The sequence below is a fragment of the Cucurbita moschata genome, unplaced genomic scaffold (assembly GCF_002738365.1).
Source record: "Cucurbita moschata cultivar Rifu unplaced genomic scaffold, Cmos_1.0 Cmo_Scf00056, whole genome shotgun sequence".
In the NCBI taxonomy this organism is placed as follows: Eukaryota; Viridiplantae; Streptophyta; class Magnoliopsida; order Cucurbitales; family Cucurbitaceae; genus Cucurbita; species Cucurbita moschata.
The window spans coordinates 1,104,652-1,126,591 of record NW_019268572.1 but is presented as its reverse complement, the minus strand read 5'-3'; the positions used below and the strand labels follow the sequence as shown (position 1 = coordinate 1,126,591).

At 30.2% G+C, this 21,940-nt stretch overlaps 1 protein-coding gene and 1 long non-coding RNA gene across 2 annotated transcripts; one reads left to right on the top strand and one right to left on the bottom strand.

Moving 5' to 3' along the window:
* The first annotated feature begins 3,022 nt into the window (after nucleotides 1-3,022).
* Nucleotides 3,023-17,855, top strand: LOC111436582. Its single transcript, XR_002709272.1, has 3 exons — nucleotides 3,023-3,033; nucleotides 8,235-8,238; nucleotides 17,686-17,855. It is a non-coding gene; the product is annotated as an uncharacterized LOC111436582 (long non-coding RNA).
* Nucleotides 15,429-16,157, bottom strand: LOC111436581 (nudix hydrolase 1-like). The gene is made up of 2 exons (XM_023074329.1): nucleotides 15,946-16,157; nucleotides 15,429-15,861 (listed from the first exon to the last, which is right to left on the bottom strand). The coding sequence occupies exons 1-2, from the start codon at nucleotides 16,103-16,105 to the stop codon at nucleotides 15,566-15,568; spliced, it is 456 nt and encodes a 151-aa protein (XP_022930097.1). The 5' UTR covers nucleotides 16,106-16,157; the 3' UTR covers nucleotides 15,429-15,565.
* Nucleotides 17,856-21,940: the final 4,085 nt, after the last annotated feature.

Below are 21,940 nucleotides of genomic sequence, written 5' to 3'. Positions count from 1 at the left end.
GTAGGGAAGTACTACACATCCAATTTGTCCACCCCTAAGATGATTAGAGATAGGTCCCTAAATCATGATTGCATGTGTTTGCATTTGCATGGCCTCCTATAGTGGGGCCACTTACTAAGTATTCTTTGAAATACTCAGGCCGTGTGCCACATCATTTTTCAGGTAAAGGCAAGGCGCACTTGTACGGAGGATGGTGGCATCGTGAGCAGAGACTGTGGCACGTGCATAGGGTAGACTCATATTTAAATTTCTAGTCTTAAATTAGAATAGGTTGTTTTGAATTTCATTGTTTTAAATTATTTTATATATTGTTTTTGTTTTCTTTAAATTTCAGTATTTTATATTTAAACACGTAAGACCATGGCTGTGTTGTCCAAAGAAGAAGTTGTTTTAAACGTTTTTTTTTTTAAGTTTACGTTATCAATTATGTTCATGTAAGAGTTATATTTCCGTATTATAGATGAGCATGAGACGTTAGTAGCGACTCTAAGTATGTGGAAATTTAGGGTCGTTACACTATAGGTTTTTTTTCCTCGAGATTCAAGTCTCATTACTATTTCCTAAGGAAATATTGAGATATTGGAAAGAAAAACCAGCTTTTCGGAATTGACCTAGAATGTGAGAGAAAATCCATGGCGGTAACCTAATATTGGCCGAACAAAAATTAGCCGGGAGAGAGACTATTTTTGGATGTTGGTTACATACCATACATGTCAAAACTATCGAATATGAACATTCTTTATAATAATGACTAAAAATATCGACTGTGGCTATGTTTTTTTTTCTCTTTTTTTTTTTTTGTTCGTGTGCTTCAAACGGCCCAATTAGGCTTTTGGTTTTAAGCCCGTACATACAGTGTTGTAGGCTCTTTTTCTTTGAAATTCAAGTTATAATGTTGTATCCCAAGTTATAGTGTTGTATCCCAATGTCAGTCAAACAAAAATTGGCGAGGAGCGAAACCATTTTTGGGTGGATTGTCAACTATTCGTGCGAAAATCATAGAATTGGAATATTCATCGCAACAATGTCAAAAAAAAATATTGACCATGACTTAGCTTGTTGCGCGTGAGCTTCAAACAATCCGATTGGGTTTCCAAATTAGAATTTCAACTTTTAGACCGTACGTACATTGTTGTAAGCTGTTTTTCTTTGAAATTCATGTCCCAGTAGTGCTTCCTAACGAAATCTTGAGATTTTCGAAGAGAAAAAAGTCTTCTAAAACTGCCCTAGAACAAGAGTGAAAAGTCATCGATGGTACCCCGACATCGGTCAAATACAAAAATTGGTCGGGAGTGAAATTAATTTTGCATTGTCTGTTGCCGACCATAAGTGCCGAAAATAATTTTCTTTTTAGTCATATGTTACTCTATCATGATTGGGCTTTATTACAAATTGATAATGTTTCCCAAAGAATAAGGTGCAATACATGGTTGGTGAGATCACTTTTCTCTTCTGGATAGCCGAAAAATGGTGTACTATTTATGTGTAGAAATATATGTTTAAGATTTGTTAGTTTTTACTGGTTTTCTTACTTTTATGACTTTCTAACAGGATCCAGTTAGGTTATTCCGAAGGGTTGTATCAATTTGTTCAGACAAAATTACTTCAAGAAAGCTTTTTCAGAGGTCAGTTGGCTAGATTGAGAAAATGTCTTACACTTTTACTTATTTTCTCTAAAAACCCATTTTAATTGTTCCTAATATTATAAAAGTATAAGTTTGATCCATTGGAATGCGGGGACTCACTCTCATGAATGAAAGGGACATCCCTCCATCCACCTAGCATCCACAGTATGGTTGTTGACTACTTTTGGCCTTAATCTTGTTTAAATTAATTGATTGATGTTTTGATGATAATAAATCAACTTTTAATTATTAATCATTTTTAGTATTATGAAGTGTCCACGTATAAAGTTGGAAACAACGATTTCAACAACTTTTTAATCACTCAAATTAGAGCTAAAACTAAGAAATGACAATCGAGACAAGATACCCGACGTCATGATGTGTCAGCTAAATTAAAATTATGGACAAATCAAATTTATAATTTAGAACAAAGGTGGAGTTTTTTTTAATTATATTTTTAAATAAAATTATTTATACCTAATATAAATTTAAATTTAACGGTTAGTATATTGATATTTATTATTACTTTATTATATTATTATATTATTATATTATTATATTTTAAAGTTTTTGGGTTATTCATGTACCTTTTATTATTATTATAATATTATATTATTATATTTATAATAAATTTTGAAATTTAAATTAAATTGTTACTCACGTTACTTATTATTATTATATTATATTTATAATAAATTTTAAATTTATCATTTAACCGTTACTTAAATTGATTTTTATTATATTAAAAAATAATAATACAAATAAATTTAGAAAATTTTCTTATTATTTACTTTTAATTTCCACCCTCCATTTCACTGTAACACAATCCAATGGTCAATATTAATTCCTATCTCACTCCTCTTCTCTATTTAAACTCATCATCTTCCTCATATTTTGACACACACAACTTCTATAATTCTTTCGTCTCCATTGTTGCTCTCTCCTATCTTATTTTAGAGAGATTTTTATTGTGTTATGAGAAAATAGTTGGAGTGCTTAAATTAGAGAGAGTCCTCTTCTCTATTTAAACTCATCATCTTCCTCATATTTTGACACACACAACTTCTATAATTCTTCAGTCTCCATTGTTGCTCTCTCCTATCTTATTTTAGAGAGATTTTTATTGTGTTATGAGAAAATAGTTGGAGTGCTTAAATTAGAGAGAGATTTTTATTGTATTGTGAGAAAATAGTTGCGAGTACTTAAATTGTAAATCTACTCTATTAGAGAGTTATGGTGTATTCCTACAAAATTCCAATACTTGTACTGGTTTGATTCTGAGCCGTGAAAAGAATTGAGTTTGTTCTTGAACTCGTAAAAAGAGCGGTGTAGCAGTTGGGCTATGATCCGTAGGAAGAGTCAAGAAAGTTCTTTATTCAAATTCTCAAGAGGCGCTCGGGAAAGTGGAGTAGGTTGAGTTTAACCGAACCACTATAAAACTATGATATCATGTTTTCTAACTCTTTTCTATTTAATTTTAAAATTATTATTGTGATTTATTACCTGTTTTAAGTGTTTATTCTTTTGACTTAACTATTTTGTTCTATTAATTATCTATAAAAGTATTATAATTAGAAAAATTAGGCACGCTTAAATACTTTTATTGTTAAACCCTATTCACCCCTTCTAGGGTTGTCATATCGATCCAACAATTGGTATTAGAGCGGGTTGCTCTTAAGATTTTTTATATAAACTTTATTGTTAGAGCTTATGGAAAACCTACATGTTAATAATTGTTTTAGTGAAGGAAAATCAACCTCTAGGCCTCCTTATTTTGATGGAACAAGTTATATTTTTTGGGAAGCTAGAATGAAAATTTATTTGCAATCGGTTGATTATCATCAGTGTTAAATGTTAATAAAGGTCCTTGTATTCCAATAAAAATTGTTAATAATATTGAGGTGTCTAAAATAGAGGATGAATTTGATTAGCATGATATGAAAAAATGTTTTGCTATAAACGGTCTTTATTGTGCCCTAACAATGATGAATTTAATAGGATATGTATGTGTTCTTTGACATATGAAATTTGGAAAACTCTTGAATAACTCAGGAGGGAACAAATTCAGTTAAAGAAACAAAAATTATCATGTTAGTCCATAATTATGAACTATTTAAAAAGGATGAAATGAATCTATTGGTGATATATTTACTAGATTTACTAATATTATAAATGCTTTGAAAAATCTTGAAAAAAGTATATTCAAAGAAAAATTCTAAGTCTCTACCTCCTAAAAGTTGGGAAGCAAAAGTGACGGAGAAGCAAAGGATCTCACAAAGATTCCTTTGGATGAACTGGTTGGTTCTCTCATGACACATGAAATTACCATGGAGGAGCACATGAAAGAGAATCCAAAAAAAAAAAAAAAGTATAGCCCTAAAGTTCATCACATTAGAAGTTGACTCCGAAGATGAGGAAGTCCTTGATGAAGATGATGTCGCCTACTTCATACGTAAGTATAAAAATTTTATTAAAAGGAATAAACAATTCAAGAAACATTTCACCAACCAAAATGAGTTAAAAGGTGAAAAGAGCAAAAACGATGAGGTAATATGCTATGAATGTAAAAAGTCGAGTCATATAAGAACAAATTGTCCTCTTCTCAAATCATCAAAGAAATCCAAGAAAAAAAGCAATGAAGGTACTTGGGATGATAGTGACGAAAGTGGAAGTGATGAATAAGTAGCAAATTTTTGCTTGACTCGTGTGACAAAGATGATGAACAAGACGATGAGGTAATTCTTGAATCTCTTTCTTGTAATGATTTATTTAAAATCGTTGAGGAGATAGTTGATTTAAAAAAAACTTGGTTCAAAGTATGTTATGCTTCAAAGAAAATATAAAACTTCAATAAATGAAAATAAGTCTTTACCAAATGAAATTTCTTGCTTGAAAATGATCATACATTGTAAATTTTGATATACCTTGAAAAAACATGTATTTGATAGTGATGAAAAAAATGCATTAATTGATAGAGTTAACTTTTTTTTTTTTTTGTTCACAAACTAAATTGCTAAAAGAAAATAAATTAAAAACAGTAGGCCTAAAGAATTTATTAAAAGGTTAACAATAAGTGCTCAAGAATCAGATAAAATACTTAAATAGGTAAGGCTTATGTGATAAAAGAGGATTAGACTATATTGATGAAAGTTTTCCACTTCAAGTTCTCAAACAATATTGGTTAAAGCATCCCCTATCATGTCTAAGTCTAAACCCAGGTAAATTTGTTCTAAGTATTCCTTCGATTTTTTTTTTCTCAAAACACAAAATTTAACAATGACGTAAGAAATATTTTCTCCATTAAAAATAAAACACATAAACTTAGTCCAATAAATAAATTATTGCATGATGTTTGTTTTTCATGCGGTAAGGTTGGACATAAAAATTATTCTGGTTAATTATCCAAATACAATGCCTTTAATAGATGGACCCTAAATTTGTGAAGACTAACTTTCTAGGACCCAAAAAAGTATGGGCACCAAAAGGTCAATTTTGAATCTTTTTGTTGTTTGAAAGTCTCCAAGAAAAATAAGTGGTACTTGGACAGCTTGGTCAATTTTGAATCTCTTTGTTGTTTAAAAGTCTCCAAGAAAAAACAAGTGGTACTTGGACAGCGGTTGCTCAGGACACATGACGGGAAATCAATCCAAGTTTGTGAATTTTCCAAGAAGAATGGTGGCCTAGTAACCTTTAGTAATAACAATAAGGTAAAATAATTGGTAAGGGTACTATAGGTAATGACACTTGTACTCTTATTGAAAATGTACTTTTAGTCGATGGTTTAAAGCATGACTTACTTAGCATTAGTCAATTATGTGATAAAGGTTTTAGAGTGGTATTTGATAAGAATAATTGCATAATTAAAAATGCTAGTATAAGAAAGTTTTTGTTCGTAGGAAATAGAGATGACAATGTGTATACTATTGATTTAAATGATTGTCCTACAAACGATAAATGTCTTTCGGTTTTACATGATAATTCTTAGTTATAACATAGAAGATTAGGACATGCTAGTATGCATTTGATTTCAAATATTTCAAAAAGTTCATTGGTTAGAGTTCTTCCTAAATTTAAATTTGAAAAAGATAAAATTTGTAATAATTGTGAAATAGAAATGCAAACCAAGTCCTCTTACAAATCATCTACCCGTAGAATTCTTCAACTATTATATATGGATCTCTTCAACTATTACATATGGACTTATTACATATGGACTTCTTTGACCCTTCTAAAATATGTTGTGTGATAGGAGATGATTTTTTTGCTTAAATTTTGAGAATAATGTTTGGAAAAGAATGGCTAGTTCAAAATGAAAAAAAGCATTTTTAATTTCGAAGATACCATCAAGAGAGAGAAATACATGAGGATTTACTCATCCTTTTTCATTTTGTATTCTTTTTACAAAATTAAGAAAATCTTTTAAAACATATTCCTATATTTTATCATCAAAATTCAATTAATATTTCGAAAAATAGTCAACTATCATACAGGCATAGTAATTGACTCTAGCTATTTTAGAAGGGTCAAATAAGTCTATGTAATAGTTGAAGAGGTAGAAATCTCATTATTAGATTTGAAATAAGACTCGGTTTGCTTACCCATTTGCCAAACATCATAAATTGTATCTTTTTCAAATTTAAATTTAGGAAGATTTTAACTAAAGAATGTTTTGAGATATTTAAATTTAGTATGTCCTAATCATCTATGTCATAGCCAAGAGTTATCACACAAAGTTGAAAGACATTTATCATTTTTAGGACAATCATTTAAATTAATAATGTACACGTTATCATCTCTATTTCCAACAAACAACATCTTTCTATCACTAACATTTTCAATTATGCAATTATTTTTATCAAATATAACTCTAAAACTTTTATCACATAGTTGACTAATGTTAATAAGTCATGCTTTACATCATCAACTAAAAATACATTTTAGTACAAGAGTCATTATCTATAGTACCCTTACCAATTATTTTAAAGTTATTAAGACACCATCCTTCTTTTAAAGATTCATAAACTTGAATTGATTTCGCACTTATTTTTTCTTGGGGCGATCAAATAAACCTGAAAACAAATATACTTAAAATTGACCTTCACCGGTTTGGGTCCTAGAAAGTTAGTCTTTTAAGAATTTAAGAATCATGTTTGCATTATATTAAAGACATTGTATTTAGATAAGTAACAACAATAATCTTTATGTCCACGCTTACCTCGTGAGAAACAAATAACATCATGTAGGAATTTATCTTTTGGAAAGTTTATGTATTCTATTTTTAATAGAAAAATTTATTTCTTAAAACATGGTTAAATTTTATATTTTGAGAAAATTTTCCTTTTGAAATAATGTTTTGAGAAATTTTCAATTTAAAGCACTTAGGTTTAACATGACCTTCAACACCACAATAATGACATATAAACACATCTAGATTTATCATACTGAGATACAAATTTACATATGTTAGGCTTCGACATAATAGGGGATGCTTAAAAAATATTGTTTTAGAACTTGGAGGGGTAGAACATTCATCAATATAGTCTAATCCTTTTTTATTACCCTAATTAACTTTTTAATAGACTCTTAAGCCTTACCAAGTTTTTGCATAGTATTTAATTTATTTTCTTTGAACAATTTAATTAACTTATCTTTTTTCCAACCATCATCTCAAGAAATTTAACTTTATGAATTAGTCAATTAGTGCATTTTTCTAATCACAATCGAATACATCTTTTCACAAAGTACGTCAAATGGTACAATATTATGATCATTCTCTTTTAGATAAGAAATTTCATTTAATAAAGATTTATTTTTAATTATTGAAGCCTTATATTCTTTTGAACCTACTTGAACCAAGTTTTTCTAAATCAATTACATTTCTTCAAAAACTTTCAATAATTCATTGAAGGAGATTCAAGAATTACCTCACCTTCTTCATCATCTTTGTCACTATGAGCCACTTCTTCATCATCGTCACTATGAACCATGAAGCAAAAATTATGTGTCTATCTTCTTCCTTTGCTTCTACTTTTAGGTAGAGACTTAAGAATGTTCCTTGTTTTCGAAATTATAATATACTTTTAGAATTTAAATTAGAATATACTTTTAGATTTTTCAAAGCGTTTAGAATATTAGTATTAGTAAATCTAATAAACATATCACCCATCCTTTGTTTAACTTAATTTGTTCCCAGATTATATCACTAACATTAAAACCATTAAAACAACATTTTTTCATATCATTAAATTCATCTTCAATTTTAAGCTCTTAATATTATTTTTATTGGAATGCAAGGGTCTTTATAACATTTAAAATTGTAATCAATCGATTTTCATTCTAGCTTTTCAATAAATATAATTTGTTCCATCAGAATAAGGAAGTCTAAGAGTTGATTGTCACCAAAACAAGGAGGTCTAGAGTTGATTGTCACCAAAATAAGGAGGTTTAGAGTTGATTGTCTATTGTCATCATAAAAAACCATTTTTAACTAGGTTTGCCGTAAGCTCTAAAAATCTATAAGAAGCAACGACTCTGATACCAATTGTTGGATCTAAAAATCTATAAGAAGCAATTGCTCTAATACTAATTGTTGGATAGATATAAAACTAGAGGGGTGAATAGGGTTTTAACAATAAAATTATTTAAACTTATTAATTTTTTTAATTATCAAATTTTTTTTAACAACAAAATTATTTAAATTTATTAATTTTTCTAATTATCAAATTTTTTTTAACAATAAAATTATTTAAACTTTATTAATTTTTCTAATTATAATTTTTTTTAAATAAATAGAATATGATAATTAATATAATAAACTAGTTCAATAAATAACAATAAACCAATATTAAAAAAAAACATATAACATGCAATATATTTTAATAATACCGTAGTTTTATAGTGGTTTAGACTTGACCTTATCCACTCCCCACGCGCCTCTTGATAATTTGAATAAACCTTTCTTTGACTCTCTCCTCGATTCAGAGTGAATTTGAATAAACCATTCTGGACTCTTTCCTCGACTGAGAGAGAATTTGAATAAACTTTTTTCTTGACTCTTTCCTCGATTGAGAGAGAATTTGAATAAACTTTTTTCTTGACTCTTTCCTCGATTCGGAGCGAATTTGAATAAACCTTTCTTGACTCTTTCTTCGATTCAGAGCGAATTTGAATAAACCTTTTTGGACTCTTTCCTTGATTAAGAGCGAATTTGAATAAACTTGACTCTTTCCTTAATTCAGAGCGAATTTGAATAAACTTGACTCTTTTCTCGATTCAGAGCGAATTTGAATAAATTCTTTGTTGGATCGGTATGGTAACCCTAGAGAGGGGGTGAATAGGGTTTTAACGATAAAAGTGTTTAAACTTGATTAATTTTTCTAATGATAAAACTTTTTACAAATAAGTAGAAGATGATAATTACTAAAACAAAATAATTCAAGTCAAAACAATAATCAAGTAGAACATGCAATAAATCATAATAATAATCTTGAAATTAAATAGGAAAGAGTTAGAGAAAATGACACCGTAGTTTTATAGTGGTTCGGTCAAACTCGACCTACTCCACTCCCCAAGCGCCTCTTGGGAATTTGAATAAAGAACTTTTCCGACTCTTTCCACGGATCAGAGCCAAACCGGTACACCGCTCTTTTTACGAGTTCAAGAGCAAACTCAATCCTTTCCACGGCGCAGGATCAAACCGATACAAGTATTTGAGTTTGATAATAACACACCACAACTCTCTCAAAGAGTAGATTTACAATTTGGGATACTCACAACTATTTCCTCACAATATAATAATAATCCCTCTCAAGAATAAGATGAAAAGAAATAAACTTGTAAGCTTGGAGAGAGCAACAAACAATGGAGACTTTGAACAAATGAGGATTGAAGAATGTATGTAAGTTGTGTATTTTAAAAATGTGGGGAAGATTTTATATAGGGGAGAAAAGTGGCAAAATGTAGGATTGAATATTGACCATTGGATTGTGTTAGGAATAATGGAAGGTGGAGATTAAAAGTAATTAAATAAGAAAATTTTCTAAATTCATTTATTTCAAAATTTTAATATAATAGTAATATAATATAATAATAATAAAAAGTTATGTGAGTAACGGTCAAATGAAATTCAAAATTTATTATAAATATAATAATATAATAATAATAAAAATGATGTGAGTAACTACCAAAATTTTAAAATATAATAATATAATAATATAATATAGTAATAATAAAATTCGATGTGAGTAACGGTTATATTCAAATTTATATTTTGTAAAAATAATTTTATTTAGAAATGTAATAATAAGAAAAACTCCACCATTTGTTACTCTTCCAATATTATAAATGTCATACTTTGATATATTTTGATTTGTCCATCATTTTGATTTTGTTGCCACATCATCACGTCGGGTATGTTGTCTCGACTCTAATTTCTTCGTTTTAGCTCTGATTTGAGTAATTGAAAAGTTGTTGTAATCGTTATTCCCGACCTTATACTGTGGACAGTTCAAAAAACTGAAAATAGTTAATAATTAAAAGTAGGTTTGTTATCATCAAAACGTCAATAATTAATTCATTGAAATTAATTAATGTGAGATCAAGGGCCAATAAGCCAACATTCTTGACTCTCCTCGATTGAGAGAGAATTTGAATAAACTTTTCAATAAACTTTTCTTGACTCTTTCCTCGATTCAAAGCGAATTTGAATAAACCTTTCTAGACTCTTTCTTCGATTCAGAGCTAATTTGAATAAACCTTTCTTGACTCTTTTCTCGATTTAGAATGAATTTGAATAAACTTGACTCTTTCCTTGATTAAGAGCGAATTTGAATAAACTTGACTCTTTACTCGATTCAGAGCGAATTTGACTCTTTCCTCGATTCTGACCGAATTTGAATAAATTCTTGACTCTCCTCGATTGAGAGAGAATTTGAATAAACTTTTCTCGACTCTTTCCTCAATTGAGAGAGTATTTGAATAAACTTTTCTCGACTCTTTTCTCGATTCAGAGCGAATTTGAATAAATTCTCGACTCTTTTCTCGATTCAGAGCGAATTTGAATAAATTCTCGACTCTTTTCTCGATTCAGAGCGAATTTGAATAAATTCTCGACTCTTTTCTCGATTCAGAGCGAATTTGAATAAATTCTTGACTCTTTCCTCGATTCAGAGCGAATTTGAATAAATTCTTGACTCTTTCCTCGATTCAGAGCGAATTTGAATAAACCAAACCTTTCTTAACTCTTTTCTCGATTCAGAGCTAATTTGAATAAACCTTTTTTTTTTACTCTTTCCTCGATTAAGAGCTAATTTGAATAAACATTTTTTAACTCTTTCCTCAGCCAATCCTTTTTTTTTACTCTTTCCTCAGCCAATCCTTTTTTTTACTCTTTCCTCAGCCAATCCTTTTTTTTACTCTTTCCTCCATTCAGAGAGAATTTGAATAAACCTTTCTGGACTCTAAAAAACCTTCTGAACGAATTTGAATAAACCTTTCTGGACTATTTCTTCGATTTAGAGCTAATTTGAAAAAACCTTCTGAGCGAATTTGAATAAACCAAACCTTTCTTGACTCTTTCCTCGATTAAGAGCTAATTTCAATAAACCTTCTTTTTTACTCTTTCCTCGATTAAGAGCGAATTTGAATAAATCTTCTTTTTTTTTTAACTCTTTCCTCGATTAAGAGCCAATCTTTTTTTTTTACTCTTTCCTTTCTTTTTTTTTTAACTCTTTCCTCGATTAAGAGCCAATCTTTTTTTTTTACTCTTTCCTTTATTCAGAGCGAAAGCTAATTTGAATAAACCTTTCTTGACTCTTTCCTCCATTCAGAGCAAATTTGAATAAACCTTTCACTCTTTCCTCAATTTAGAGCGAATTATCCTTTCTTAACTCTTTCCTCCATTCAATTTAAATAAACCTTTCTTGACTCTTTCCTCCATTCAGAGGAAATTTGAATAAACCTTTCACTCTTTCCTCAATTTAGAGCCAATTATCCTTTCTTGACTCTTTCCTCCATTCCGAGCAAATTTGAATAAACCTTTCACTCTTTCCTCAATTTAGAGCGAATTATTTCTTTTCTTGACTCTTTCTCGATTCAGAGCGAATTTGAATAAACCTTACCTTCCTTGACTCTTTCCTAATCTTTCTTCATTCTTTCCTAATCTTTCTTCATTCTTTTTCGATTAGGTGCGAATTTGAATAAACCTTTCTTGACTCTCCCGTCGATTCAGAGCAAATTTGAATAAATCTTTATGGATTTCGATTCAGAGCAAATTTGATTCAGAGCAAATTTGAATAAATCTTTATGGATTTCGATTCAGAGCAAATTTGATTCAGAGCAAATTTGAATAAATCTTTATGGATTTCGATTCAGAGCTAATTTGAATAAATCTTTCTGGATTCTTTCTTCAATTCAGAGCTAATTTGAAAAAACTGAAAAAACCTTCTGAGCTAATTTGAATAAACCTTTCTGGACTCTTTCCTCGATTTAGAGCGAATTTAAATAACCCAAACCTTTCTTGACTCTTTCTCATTCAGAGCTCTTTCCTCGATTTAGAGCGAATTTAAATAACCCAAACCTTTCTTGACTCTTTCTCATTCAGAGCTAATTTGAATAAACCTTTTTTTTACTCTTTCTTCGGAGCTAATTTGAATAAACTTTTTTTTAAACTCTTTCCTCGATCAAGAGCAAATTTGAATAAACTTTTTTTTTAACTCTTTCCTCGATCAAGAGCAAATTTGAATAAACTTTTTTTTTAACTCTTTCCTCGATTAACAATCTTTTTTTTTTTACTTTTCCTTGATTAAGAGTGAATTTGAATAAATCTAGACTCTTTCCTCTATTCAAGCCAATTTGAATAAACCTTTTTTTTTCTCTTTCCTCGGTTAAGAGCCAATCTTTTTTTTTTTACTTTTTTCTCGATTCAGAGCAAAAGCTAATTTGAATAAACCTTTTTTGACTCTTCCCTCGCGAATTTGAATAAACTTTTCTAGACTCTGTCCTCTGTTCAGAGCGAATTTGAATAAACCTTTATAGGCTCCTTTCTCGATTCAGAGCGAATTTGAATAAACCTTGGATTCTTTCCTCAATTCAGAGCGAATTTGAATAAACCTTGGATTCTTTCCTCAATTCAGAGCGAATTTAAATAAACCTTTTTTTTTTACTCTCTCCTCGATTAAGAGCTAATTTTGAATAAACATTTTTTTTTTTTTACTCTTTCCTCAATTAAGTGCGAATTTGAATCAACCTTTTTTTTTACTCTTTCTAGATTAAGAGCGAATTTGAATAAACCTTTCTGTACTCTTTTCTTGATTTATTGCGAATTTGAATAAACCTTTATAGACTCTTTCCTCGATTCAAAGTCAATTTGAATAAACCTTTATGGACTCTTTCCTCGATTCAAAGCTAAATTGAATAAACCTTTCTAGACTCTTTCCTCGATTCAGAGCTAATTTGAATAAAACTTTTTTTTTTTTACTCTTTCCTCTATTAAGAACTAATTTTGAATAAATCTTTTTTTTTATTCTTCAGGAGGGAATTTGAATAAACTTTTTTTTAACTCTTTCATTAAGAGCTAATTTGAATAAATCTTTACTCTTCAGAGCAAATTTGAATAAATTTGGTCTTTACTCTTCAGAGCAAATTTGAATAAATTTGGACTATTTCTTGGATTCGGAGGGAATTTGAATAAACCTTGACTTTCTACTAGTGAATTTGAATAAACCTTGACTCTCTACTAGTGAATTTGAATAAACCTTTCTTTCTGGACTCTTTCCTCGATTAAGAGCTATTTGAATAAACTTTTTTTTTATTTTTTTTACTCTTTCCTCGATTAGGAGGAATTTGAATAAACTTTTATTTTATTTTATTTATTATTTTTTTTTTACTCTTTTCTCGATTAAGAGCTAATTTGAATAAATTTTTTTTTTTTTTTTTACTCATAAACCTTTATTTACTCTTTCCTCTGTTAAGAGCTAATTTAAATAATTTTTTTTTTTACTTTTCTAGATTAGGAGCGAATTTGAATAACTTTTTTTTTTATTATTAAGAGCTAATTTGAATAAACCAACCTTTTGTTTTTTACTTTTTCATCTATTAAGAGTAAATTTGAATAAATCAACCTTCCTCTATTAAGAGCGAATGTGAATAAACCAACCTTTCTTTTACTCTTTCCTAGGATTAAGAGCGAATTTGAATAAACCAACTTTTTTTTTTCTGGATTAAGAGCTAATTTGAATAAACCAACTTTTTTTTTTCTCAATTAAGAGCTAATTTGAATAAACCAACTTTTTTTTTCTCGATTAAGAGCTAATTTGAATAAACCAACTTTTTTTTTCTCAGATTAAGAGCTAATTTGAATAAACCAACCTTTTGCTTTTTACTTTTTCCTCAATTAAGAGTAAATTTGAATAAACCAACTTTTTTTTACTCTTTCCTAAGATTAAGAGGGAATTTGAATAAACCAACCTTTTTTTTTTTTACTCTTTACTCGATTAAGAGCGAATTTGAATAAACCATCCTTCCTCGATTAAGAGTGAATTTGAATAAACCAACTTTTTTTTTTACTCTTAACTCGATTAAGAGCGAATTTGAATAAACCAACCTTGCGAATTTGAAAACTTTTTCTTTTTTACTCTTTCCTCCGTTTAGAGAGAATTTGAGTAAACCTTTTTTTACTCTTTGCTCGATTAAGAGAGAATTTAAATAAACCTTTTTTTGCTCTTTCCTCGATTTTAAGACCTTGATTAAGAGCTAATTTGAATAAACCAACCTTTTTTTTAACTCTTTCCTCAATTAAGTGCTAATTTGAATAAACCAACTTTTTTTTTTTACTCTTTCCTCGATTAAGAGCGAATTTGAATAAACCGACCTTGCGAATATGAAAACCTTTTTTTTTTTTTACTCTTTCCTCGATTAAGAGAGAATTTGAATAAACCTTTTTTTACTCTTCCCTCGATTAAGAGAGAATTTGAGTAAACCTTTTTTTACTCTTTTCTCGAGAATTTGAATAAACTTTTATTTACTCTTTCCTCGAGAATTTGAATAAACCTTTATTTATTGTTTCCTCGATTAAGAGAGAATTTGAATAAACCTTTTTTTACTCTTTCCTCATTAAGAGACTCTTTCTTATTTTTACTCTTTACTCGATTAAGAGAGAATTTGAATAAATCCTCGATTAAGAGAGAATTTGAAGAAACCTTTATTTACTCTTTCCTCGATTAAGAGAGAATTTGAATAAACCTTTTTTTACTCTTTCCTCGATTAGGAGAGAATTTGAATAAACCTTTTTTTTTACTGTTTCCTCGATTAAGGGAGAATTTGAATAAACCTTCTTTTACTCTTTTCCTCAATTAAGAGAGATTTGAATAAACCTTCTCGATTAAGAGATTCTTTCCTCGATTAAGAGAGAATTTGAATAAACCTTCTTTTACTCTTTTCCTCGATTAAGAGATTTGAATAAACCTTCTTTTACTCTTTTCCTCGATTAAGAGAGATTTGAATAAACTTTCTCGATTAAGAGACTCTTTCCTCGATTAAGAGTGAATAAACCTTCTTTTACTCTTTTCCTCGATTAAGAAAGATTTGAATAAACCTTCTCGATTAAAAGACTCTTTCCTCAATTGAATAAACCTTCTCGATTAAGAGACTCTTTCCTCGATTAAGAGACTCACTTATCTTATAGTCAAACTTAAAAGATACAAAAAAAAAAAAAAATATATATATATATATATATAATCTACATCTGCTTTGTTGGGTCGGTTTAGGTTGAGTTATTTATGGTTTAAAGGTGGTGAAAGAAAAGGCAGCAAAGGGAGGAGTTTGATTATTACAGACCCCTTTTTATGTATGATTAATACCAGATTCACATAAGTAAAGCATTACAAACTAAACACAAGATAGGGCAAGCTAATGTTGATTACCATTACAAACTCCAACTCCAATCAAACAGGAAACGGATTAAACCCACTTTTGACCATCTTCTCTAAAGGCCAAAACAGAGGGCTTGGAAGATCATCCCAATCGTACCAGTCCCACCCACCGCACTTACTCGGCTCCAGATTCTGAGGCTGTTGCAGGGGATCTGATAAAACTGCGCGCATAAAAATGACCACATAATGGGAAGGTTTCGGATCATTCACAAAAGGGTTGTTTGTTGCAGTCAGGAACTCTGTTTTCTCAATGTCTAACCCCGTCTCTTCCTTCACCTCTCTCACACCACATTCCTCAAACGACTCCCCTGGAATTTCCCTTATTAGAAAAATGGTACCCATCTCTAAAACGAAATCAAAATTTAAGTGTGAGCAAAAAACGAGAGATTCACCAAATTCGAGATGGCCGCCGGGGAGTGCGAATGTGGCGTGACTGGAGTCACCGCTGGAGGACAGCCTTCGACCCAACAGCACTGACTTTCCCTTCAGGATATAAACCACCACCCCGACTCTCGGCACCGCCGCCGCCGCCGCTTCCACCGGGTTCTCCATTTTTTTGGTCTTTCCACCACAAGTCTTCACAATGTTGGGAGGGTATAAATTGTGGGCCGTGTAGTCACAAAGCCTCGGGAAAAGTGTGTAACGTGGAGTTATGTAATTGGTTTACTTTCTTTTGGCTTGGGCAGCACGCGTACAGGAATGTCCTTTACCAATTATTTTATGGACCAAACGCAAATCAGTGATATACAGAATACATTAAATTTAAAACATACCCACTATGTTTACGAAATAATACAGCAAAATAGGATCAGAATCTAAAAGCTACGCGATTCTTGCACTCCCTTGCCATTCACCGTTTTAAAAATACTCAATAAGCAACTTACTCATATATTCAATGTGATATATTCTAAGCTTGATCCTAGAATTAGCTAATTTTATGACATAGTCATTTAGATTCCCATCCTACTCATACATTCATTGAACCACATCATTCCCAATTCTAGATGAAATTAGCCACTTTATCTCTAATCTTTTTTATCCATTTAAGTCATTCACAATTGACATACAGTTCAAGGTACACCCATCAAATCACGTGGTCTAGGTAGATCTAACAAGTACGGAAAATCATATCTCCTTATTAACAACCTCTTAGTCTCTTTAATAGGTTCCATATGTGTCTACAATTGAGTGCTAACTAGTAGTTCCTCTACTAGCACCTAACAAGCTCTCTACTCTACATCATTTTAAGCCTTGAACAGTGCAGGACAACTAGAACTCGCTCAGTAATACTCTCTAATGTGTCACGGGTTCTAAATAGATGACATCACATTCTTCAATACTAAGTAAGTTCTGAATGTCATGTCACACAAATGCATAGATACTACATATACATACAAAACTACTTCTACATGCGTATGTATGGTGTATACATGTATTCTAAGTGTACTACAACAAATAAGGCATTCCGTAGCTTTTAAGTATAGCATTTTAAATATTATGCTATGAAAGAGGGAGAAAGAAATGTTCAAAGTTGCGTTAAAAAAGAGCGGGACATTTGGTTTTTTTAAAAGAATGGTGAAAAGTTGGGTTTGAAAAGAAAAAAAGGGGAAGGCCGAAAACCACCGCTTCAGCCTTTCTCTCTCTTTTCCCTTTCCTTTAATGAAGGTTCTGTTCCCTAAAATTAATTTCAAGTTTTCTTTTTCTCCTTCCATTTTTTCTTCTGCACCCAAAGTTTGGGCAATCGAAACTGATTCCAAAAATTTAGTAAATCTGTTCTTTCGTGAGTCATTATTGGTGGCGGTTGTCTCAAAATTGTGTGATATTAGAGAGGTTTTGATCGCGATGAACTTATTTTTTTGAGTACTTGAACTTTGAAAGCTTGATTGACTCTTCTCTTTAGTAGTTTTCTATGTTATTTCTATTGTTAGACCATAATAAATTTTTTTTTGGATACTTTAGATAATAAAATGGCTCGTCTACCTTTTCCTGCCAATAGTAGTAGTTGTTTATTGGAGGTCTTGATTTGGATTTTAAGGGACAGTATGCCCCTCTCAGACCGATCAGAATCATTTATTATTGTTATACTTCATTTTCCAAACATTTTTGTAAGCCTTTAATTTTTTCATATGCAGGTGGAAGTTGCTCGTTTCATAACATTAATCATTACTTGCTGGAGTTTTCAAGTTTCTTCAACCTCTAGTAAGTAGATGGAAATTGATAATTATTTTCTTATGAAAATTTGGTTGAAGGTTATGAATGGTATTCAATTGAATTATGAAACATAATATATTCAATAAGGAAGAGTTGACATCTAAGAGGCAATTAAGAGTACATAGATCAACTAGTTCTTATTGACTATTTTAATAGGTAAGATTATTGCAATTAAGCAAGTAAGGAAGGAAAAGTCCATGTATGATTGCTGGCTGATTTTGTATGATTGTGGATTAGGATTGTTATAATGGGTCATATTCATTGGTGAGCTTATTACGACAAAGTAGACAAATATAGAGTTGTCTTTACTTGTTGCTAATTGTGTAAGCCTTCTCCTATGGGTTCATAGTTTTATAACAAATGTTGAATAAAACTTGCATGATTGATAATAAAATAAATGTGTTTTGATAGTTTCTAACATTTTAAGAAAGGAGCTATTAAATTGGAAGACTAAAATTTTAACTTTAGGCTTGAAAAATGTAAAAGTGAGCAAAAAGTCACTAAAGAAATAGACCTAAATTTGTGGGAATCCAGATTGCAAGTATTGAAGATAAATCCGTAATTATGTCTTTTTCTACGTTCTTAGTTCCTTTATTTCATATGTGAACAAGAATGTATTGAGGTAGTTTTCTTACATGGGTGATGATTTGGATGTATTTATTTTACATTATTATCATCACTCTATGTTTACTAGCCTATTTACATTTTTTTTTTACATTTTTTTTTACATTTTTTTTAAAATTTTATCTAAAGTATTACTATTTAGTTTAAACTTTCAGAGTACATTGGGAAGAAATATGTGATTCTTTTTTCTTCTCATCTGGAGTTCACATTTGGGTTTGTTGCACTAAATTATGCTAAATTGAAGTTAAAGAAATACTATTTTTAATTGCTTTGATCCTAAGTTTCTTGCTTGCTTTCATGGACTATTTGAACAATTTGGTGTTCCCTGCTTCTATTGACAGTGTTGTAAGTATTTACTTGCATCTCTTGTTTAACATAGATATTTTTTAGAAGAAGTTGTATCTTGGTAGAATTGTGCTCTATTCCTTAAAACAAGGTCGTTAATCTCAATGAACTTGTAATTGTGAAGTATGATGATACTAATATAATCATTCTAGTATTTCTCATATCTTGCTTAGATTCGGCACATAATCCACGTTATTTATTTATTTTTTTTATGAAAATCGCAGGAACAAGTGGAACATGCTAACAAATTACTCCATTGTCTGTTACTATTCCTTTCTTGACGTTGGACAACATTATAAAGACAATGGACTAGTAAGGCATCGACTGCACAACGTATTAAAAGAGCTGGAAGTACAGAGCCTAAACATTGTTATTGTTTCTATTCTTCTGCCGTTTTTTAGTAATGTGTTTCTTAAATATTCTCTAAATTTAATGTTCTTGAATACTTTATTTTAAATTTGAATTAGGAATGGAAGTTCCTTCATAGGTTATAAAATCTTTCATGTTAGATTATATTATAAAAATATTGTCGGAGTCTTTTCGTTAAAAATAAAAATTATAATAAAATTTATACAACATAAAACAAATGTCATTAAAAAAATTACTACGTTAATTATAATAATTATAAATTTACATTATTACAACATAAGATTAAAGCTATAAATACTATATTATAACGTTAAGAAAATGCTATTATAAGTTAAAAATAGCCAATATTTTAGTTATATTAAACATATTATAGCTTTAAAAAATGCTATTGCTTGTAGAAATGATATAATGATAATCTATTTTCTACGCGATTAAGGAAACTTAGTTTTTCAATCCCATTATGATTTGGTTGTTTGGAAGAGATTCTTTCTCGATTAAAATAGTAGAAAGTATTATAAGGGATATATACTCATTTTCAAATCCTCCTACCATAAAAGAATGCCGATTATTTAGTGTGTTAAGTTTCGCCAAAAGCAATCATTGACCATTTTGGACCATCTCATTTTTTCGGACATAACTTGGACCATAAAAGTTAGTTTCATAAAATATGAATAAATGTTATGCCAGAGTCAAAAAGTATACCATAGATCAATAAAATTCATATTCAACACATCAAAAGTCGTAAAATATGTAATTCGAACTAAACCATTTAAATATTCCAATTCCTAAGTTTAGCTATCCAATTTCATGTTTAATAAGTTCATAATACATGCTAAAAGTCTTTATGCTCAAGTCCTTATGCTCAAGTCCTAGTTGATTCTTACGAGCATTTCTTGTATAAAAGTCCAAAACAATTACTTAGGTGTTCTGTTCCTGGACTTCTAAAATTCAAAATTCTTTGAAATTACTGGAAGGTATTTTAAATGGAGTCTAGTTTCTAAAACCAAATGAATTTTTGTGAGAACTGAACGAATTAAAACAATACAAATGAGTTAAATTAGATGATGTCATCTTCTATCTTCAACAAAGATGACAGGTTTCTCCAAGCTGATTTTTAAGGCATGAAAGTTGAGGTCTACAAAATGCTACAATTGTTCTCTCAAAGGTTCCCCTTCACCACAAGTATAGTCCTATCAACCATGAAGCTCTAGGATTGTTCTCCTACATTCACTAAAGTTTATAGTAGAAGATCCCTAAAACCAACGAGCTCAAGAACGTACCTAATTGGAGGAAGTCAATTTGGAGTAAGTTTTGGGGGTAAACTTATATTTCTTACCTAAGGTTCCTCTCATTCAAAATTAAACATTTTGTAAGCTACAGGGGACTGAGTTAAACATTTTTTATGAAGGAATTGAGACTCAATAAGGCATGGATCGAACTGTCCAAGTGGATCAATTTTTTTACATTGGGTTCACCTACAACCCTTAGGAGTTACTTCAAAATTAGCCACGATCACACAAATTCGTCTATCCAAAATAATTATTTAAGTTTGAGAGAAGGATAAGGAAGAAGTTTTGTGAAGAAATTGTGTGTGAAAAGGTCACAATCGGTTTGACCAATAACATGTAGCAATGGGTTTGTCCATGAGAAAACGTGTTTTCAACCAACTTTGGAGAAGGATAACTTTGGATACCACGATCAAGTGAGTTCTTGGTCTCTGCATCTTCCTTGCAACAACTTCTTTTAGAAATCATGGGGAGAAATGCTCTATACCAAGCTGGAGAGACCAAGTTTTAAGTGGCGGGAGTAAATGGTGCGCGTGATGAAGAAGATGACGACGTGGACCGTTCAACTAAATTGGCCATGTCAGCCTAATTTTAGACCTCTCCTTAATTTTTCTCAAAATTAACCTTCTTTACCGTCCATTCTCATGAAAATTTTTATGGTTTCAGAAGTTAAACTCTTTAAGGAATCTACTAAAGAAAATTTTGGACAATTCTAGTACCCGAAGGAGAATTGATTATCTAAACAGCAACTAAAAAAAGTAAGTAACCAATATAGAGTTTTCTTAAGAAATACAAGAATTAAATTAAGAACAATGAGTTAAGAACATAAACGAGTGTTTTGCTCGAAAATAAAGTAACACTAAAATAACCCATGAAGTGAACTCTGCTACCCATTTTAATTCTACACACAAAAGGATAGGCAAATTATGTTCATGGAATGAAGTTATAAAGTTAAACTCAAATGATCTTGTTATAAAATTTTAGAAGAGGACTTATTTCATAATGTCAAAAGACTATTTTTAGTCTTAGAACTATTGGATCAAGTTTGAACTCAAACTAAGTTTGTGAAAAATTACTAAAACGTCTCTAAAACTCATTTGTGAAAAATTACTAAAATACCCCTAAAACTCAATGTAAAATATTTCAAAGTCCAAAAACACTCTAAATGACTCAATATTGACCTAAAATTTTAAGAGATTGAGATTAAGTTTAGAAGCTAAACCAAGTTAAAGGTATTTAAGACCCATTCATGATGTTTCTAGAATATTCAATAAATATGTTATAATTTTATGTTATTTGAATGAAAATTATGCACGTGAATAAGGATCAAGAACCCTGAACCTTATAACTAAACTCCTTAGATGAGAACTAGATTAAGATTAAGAAGTTAGAATTTAAGACCAAAGTCGGGCAAGAATTGAAGAACATAAGTGCCTAAATTTTCATTCATACTAGAATAAAGTAGAATAGGAATGGACAGGCTTCACCTAACTTCGTCTATTGGTGGTGATTTGTGGTTTGAGCGTTGAAAGCTGTTTACCACAAAAGTCAA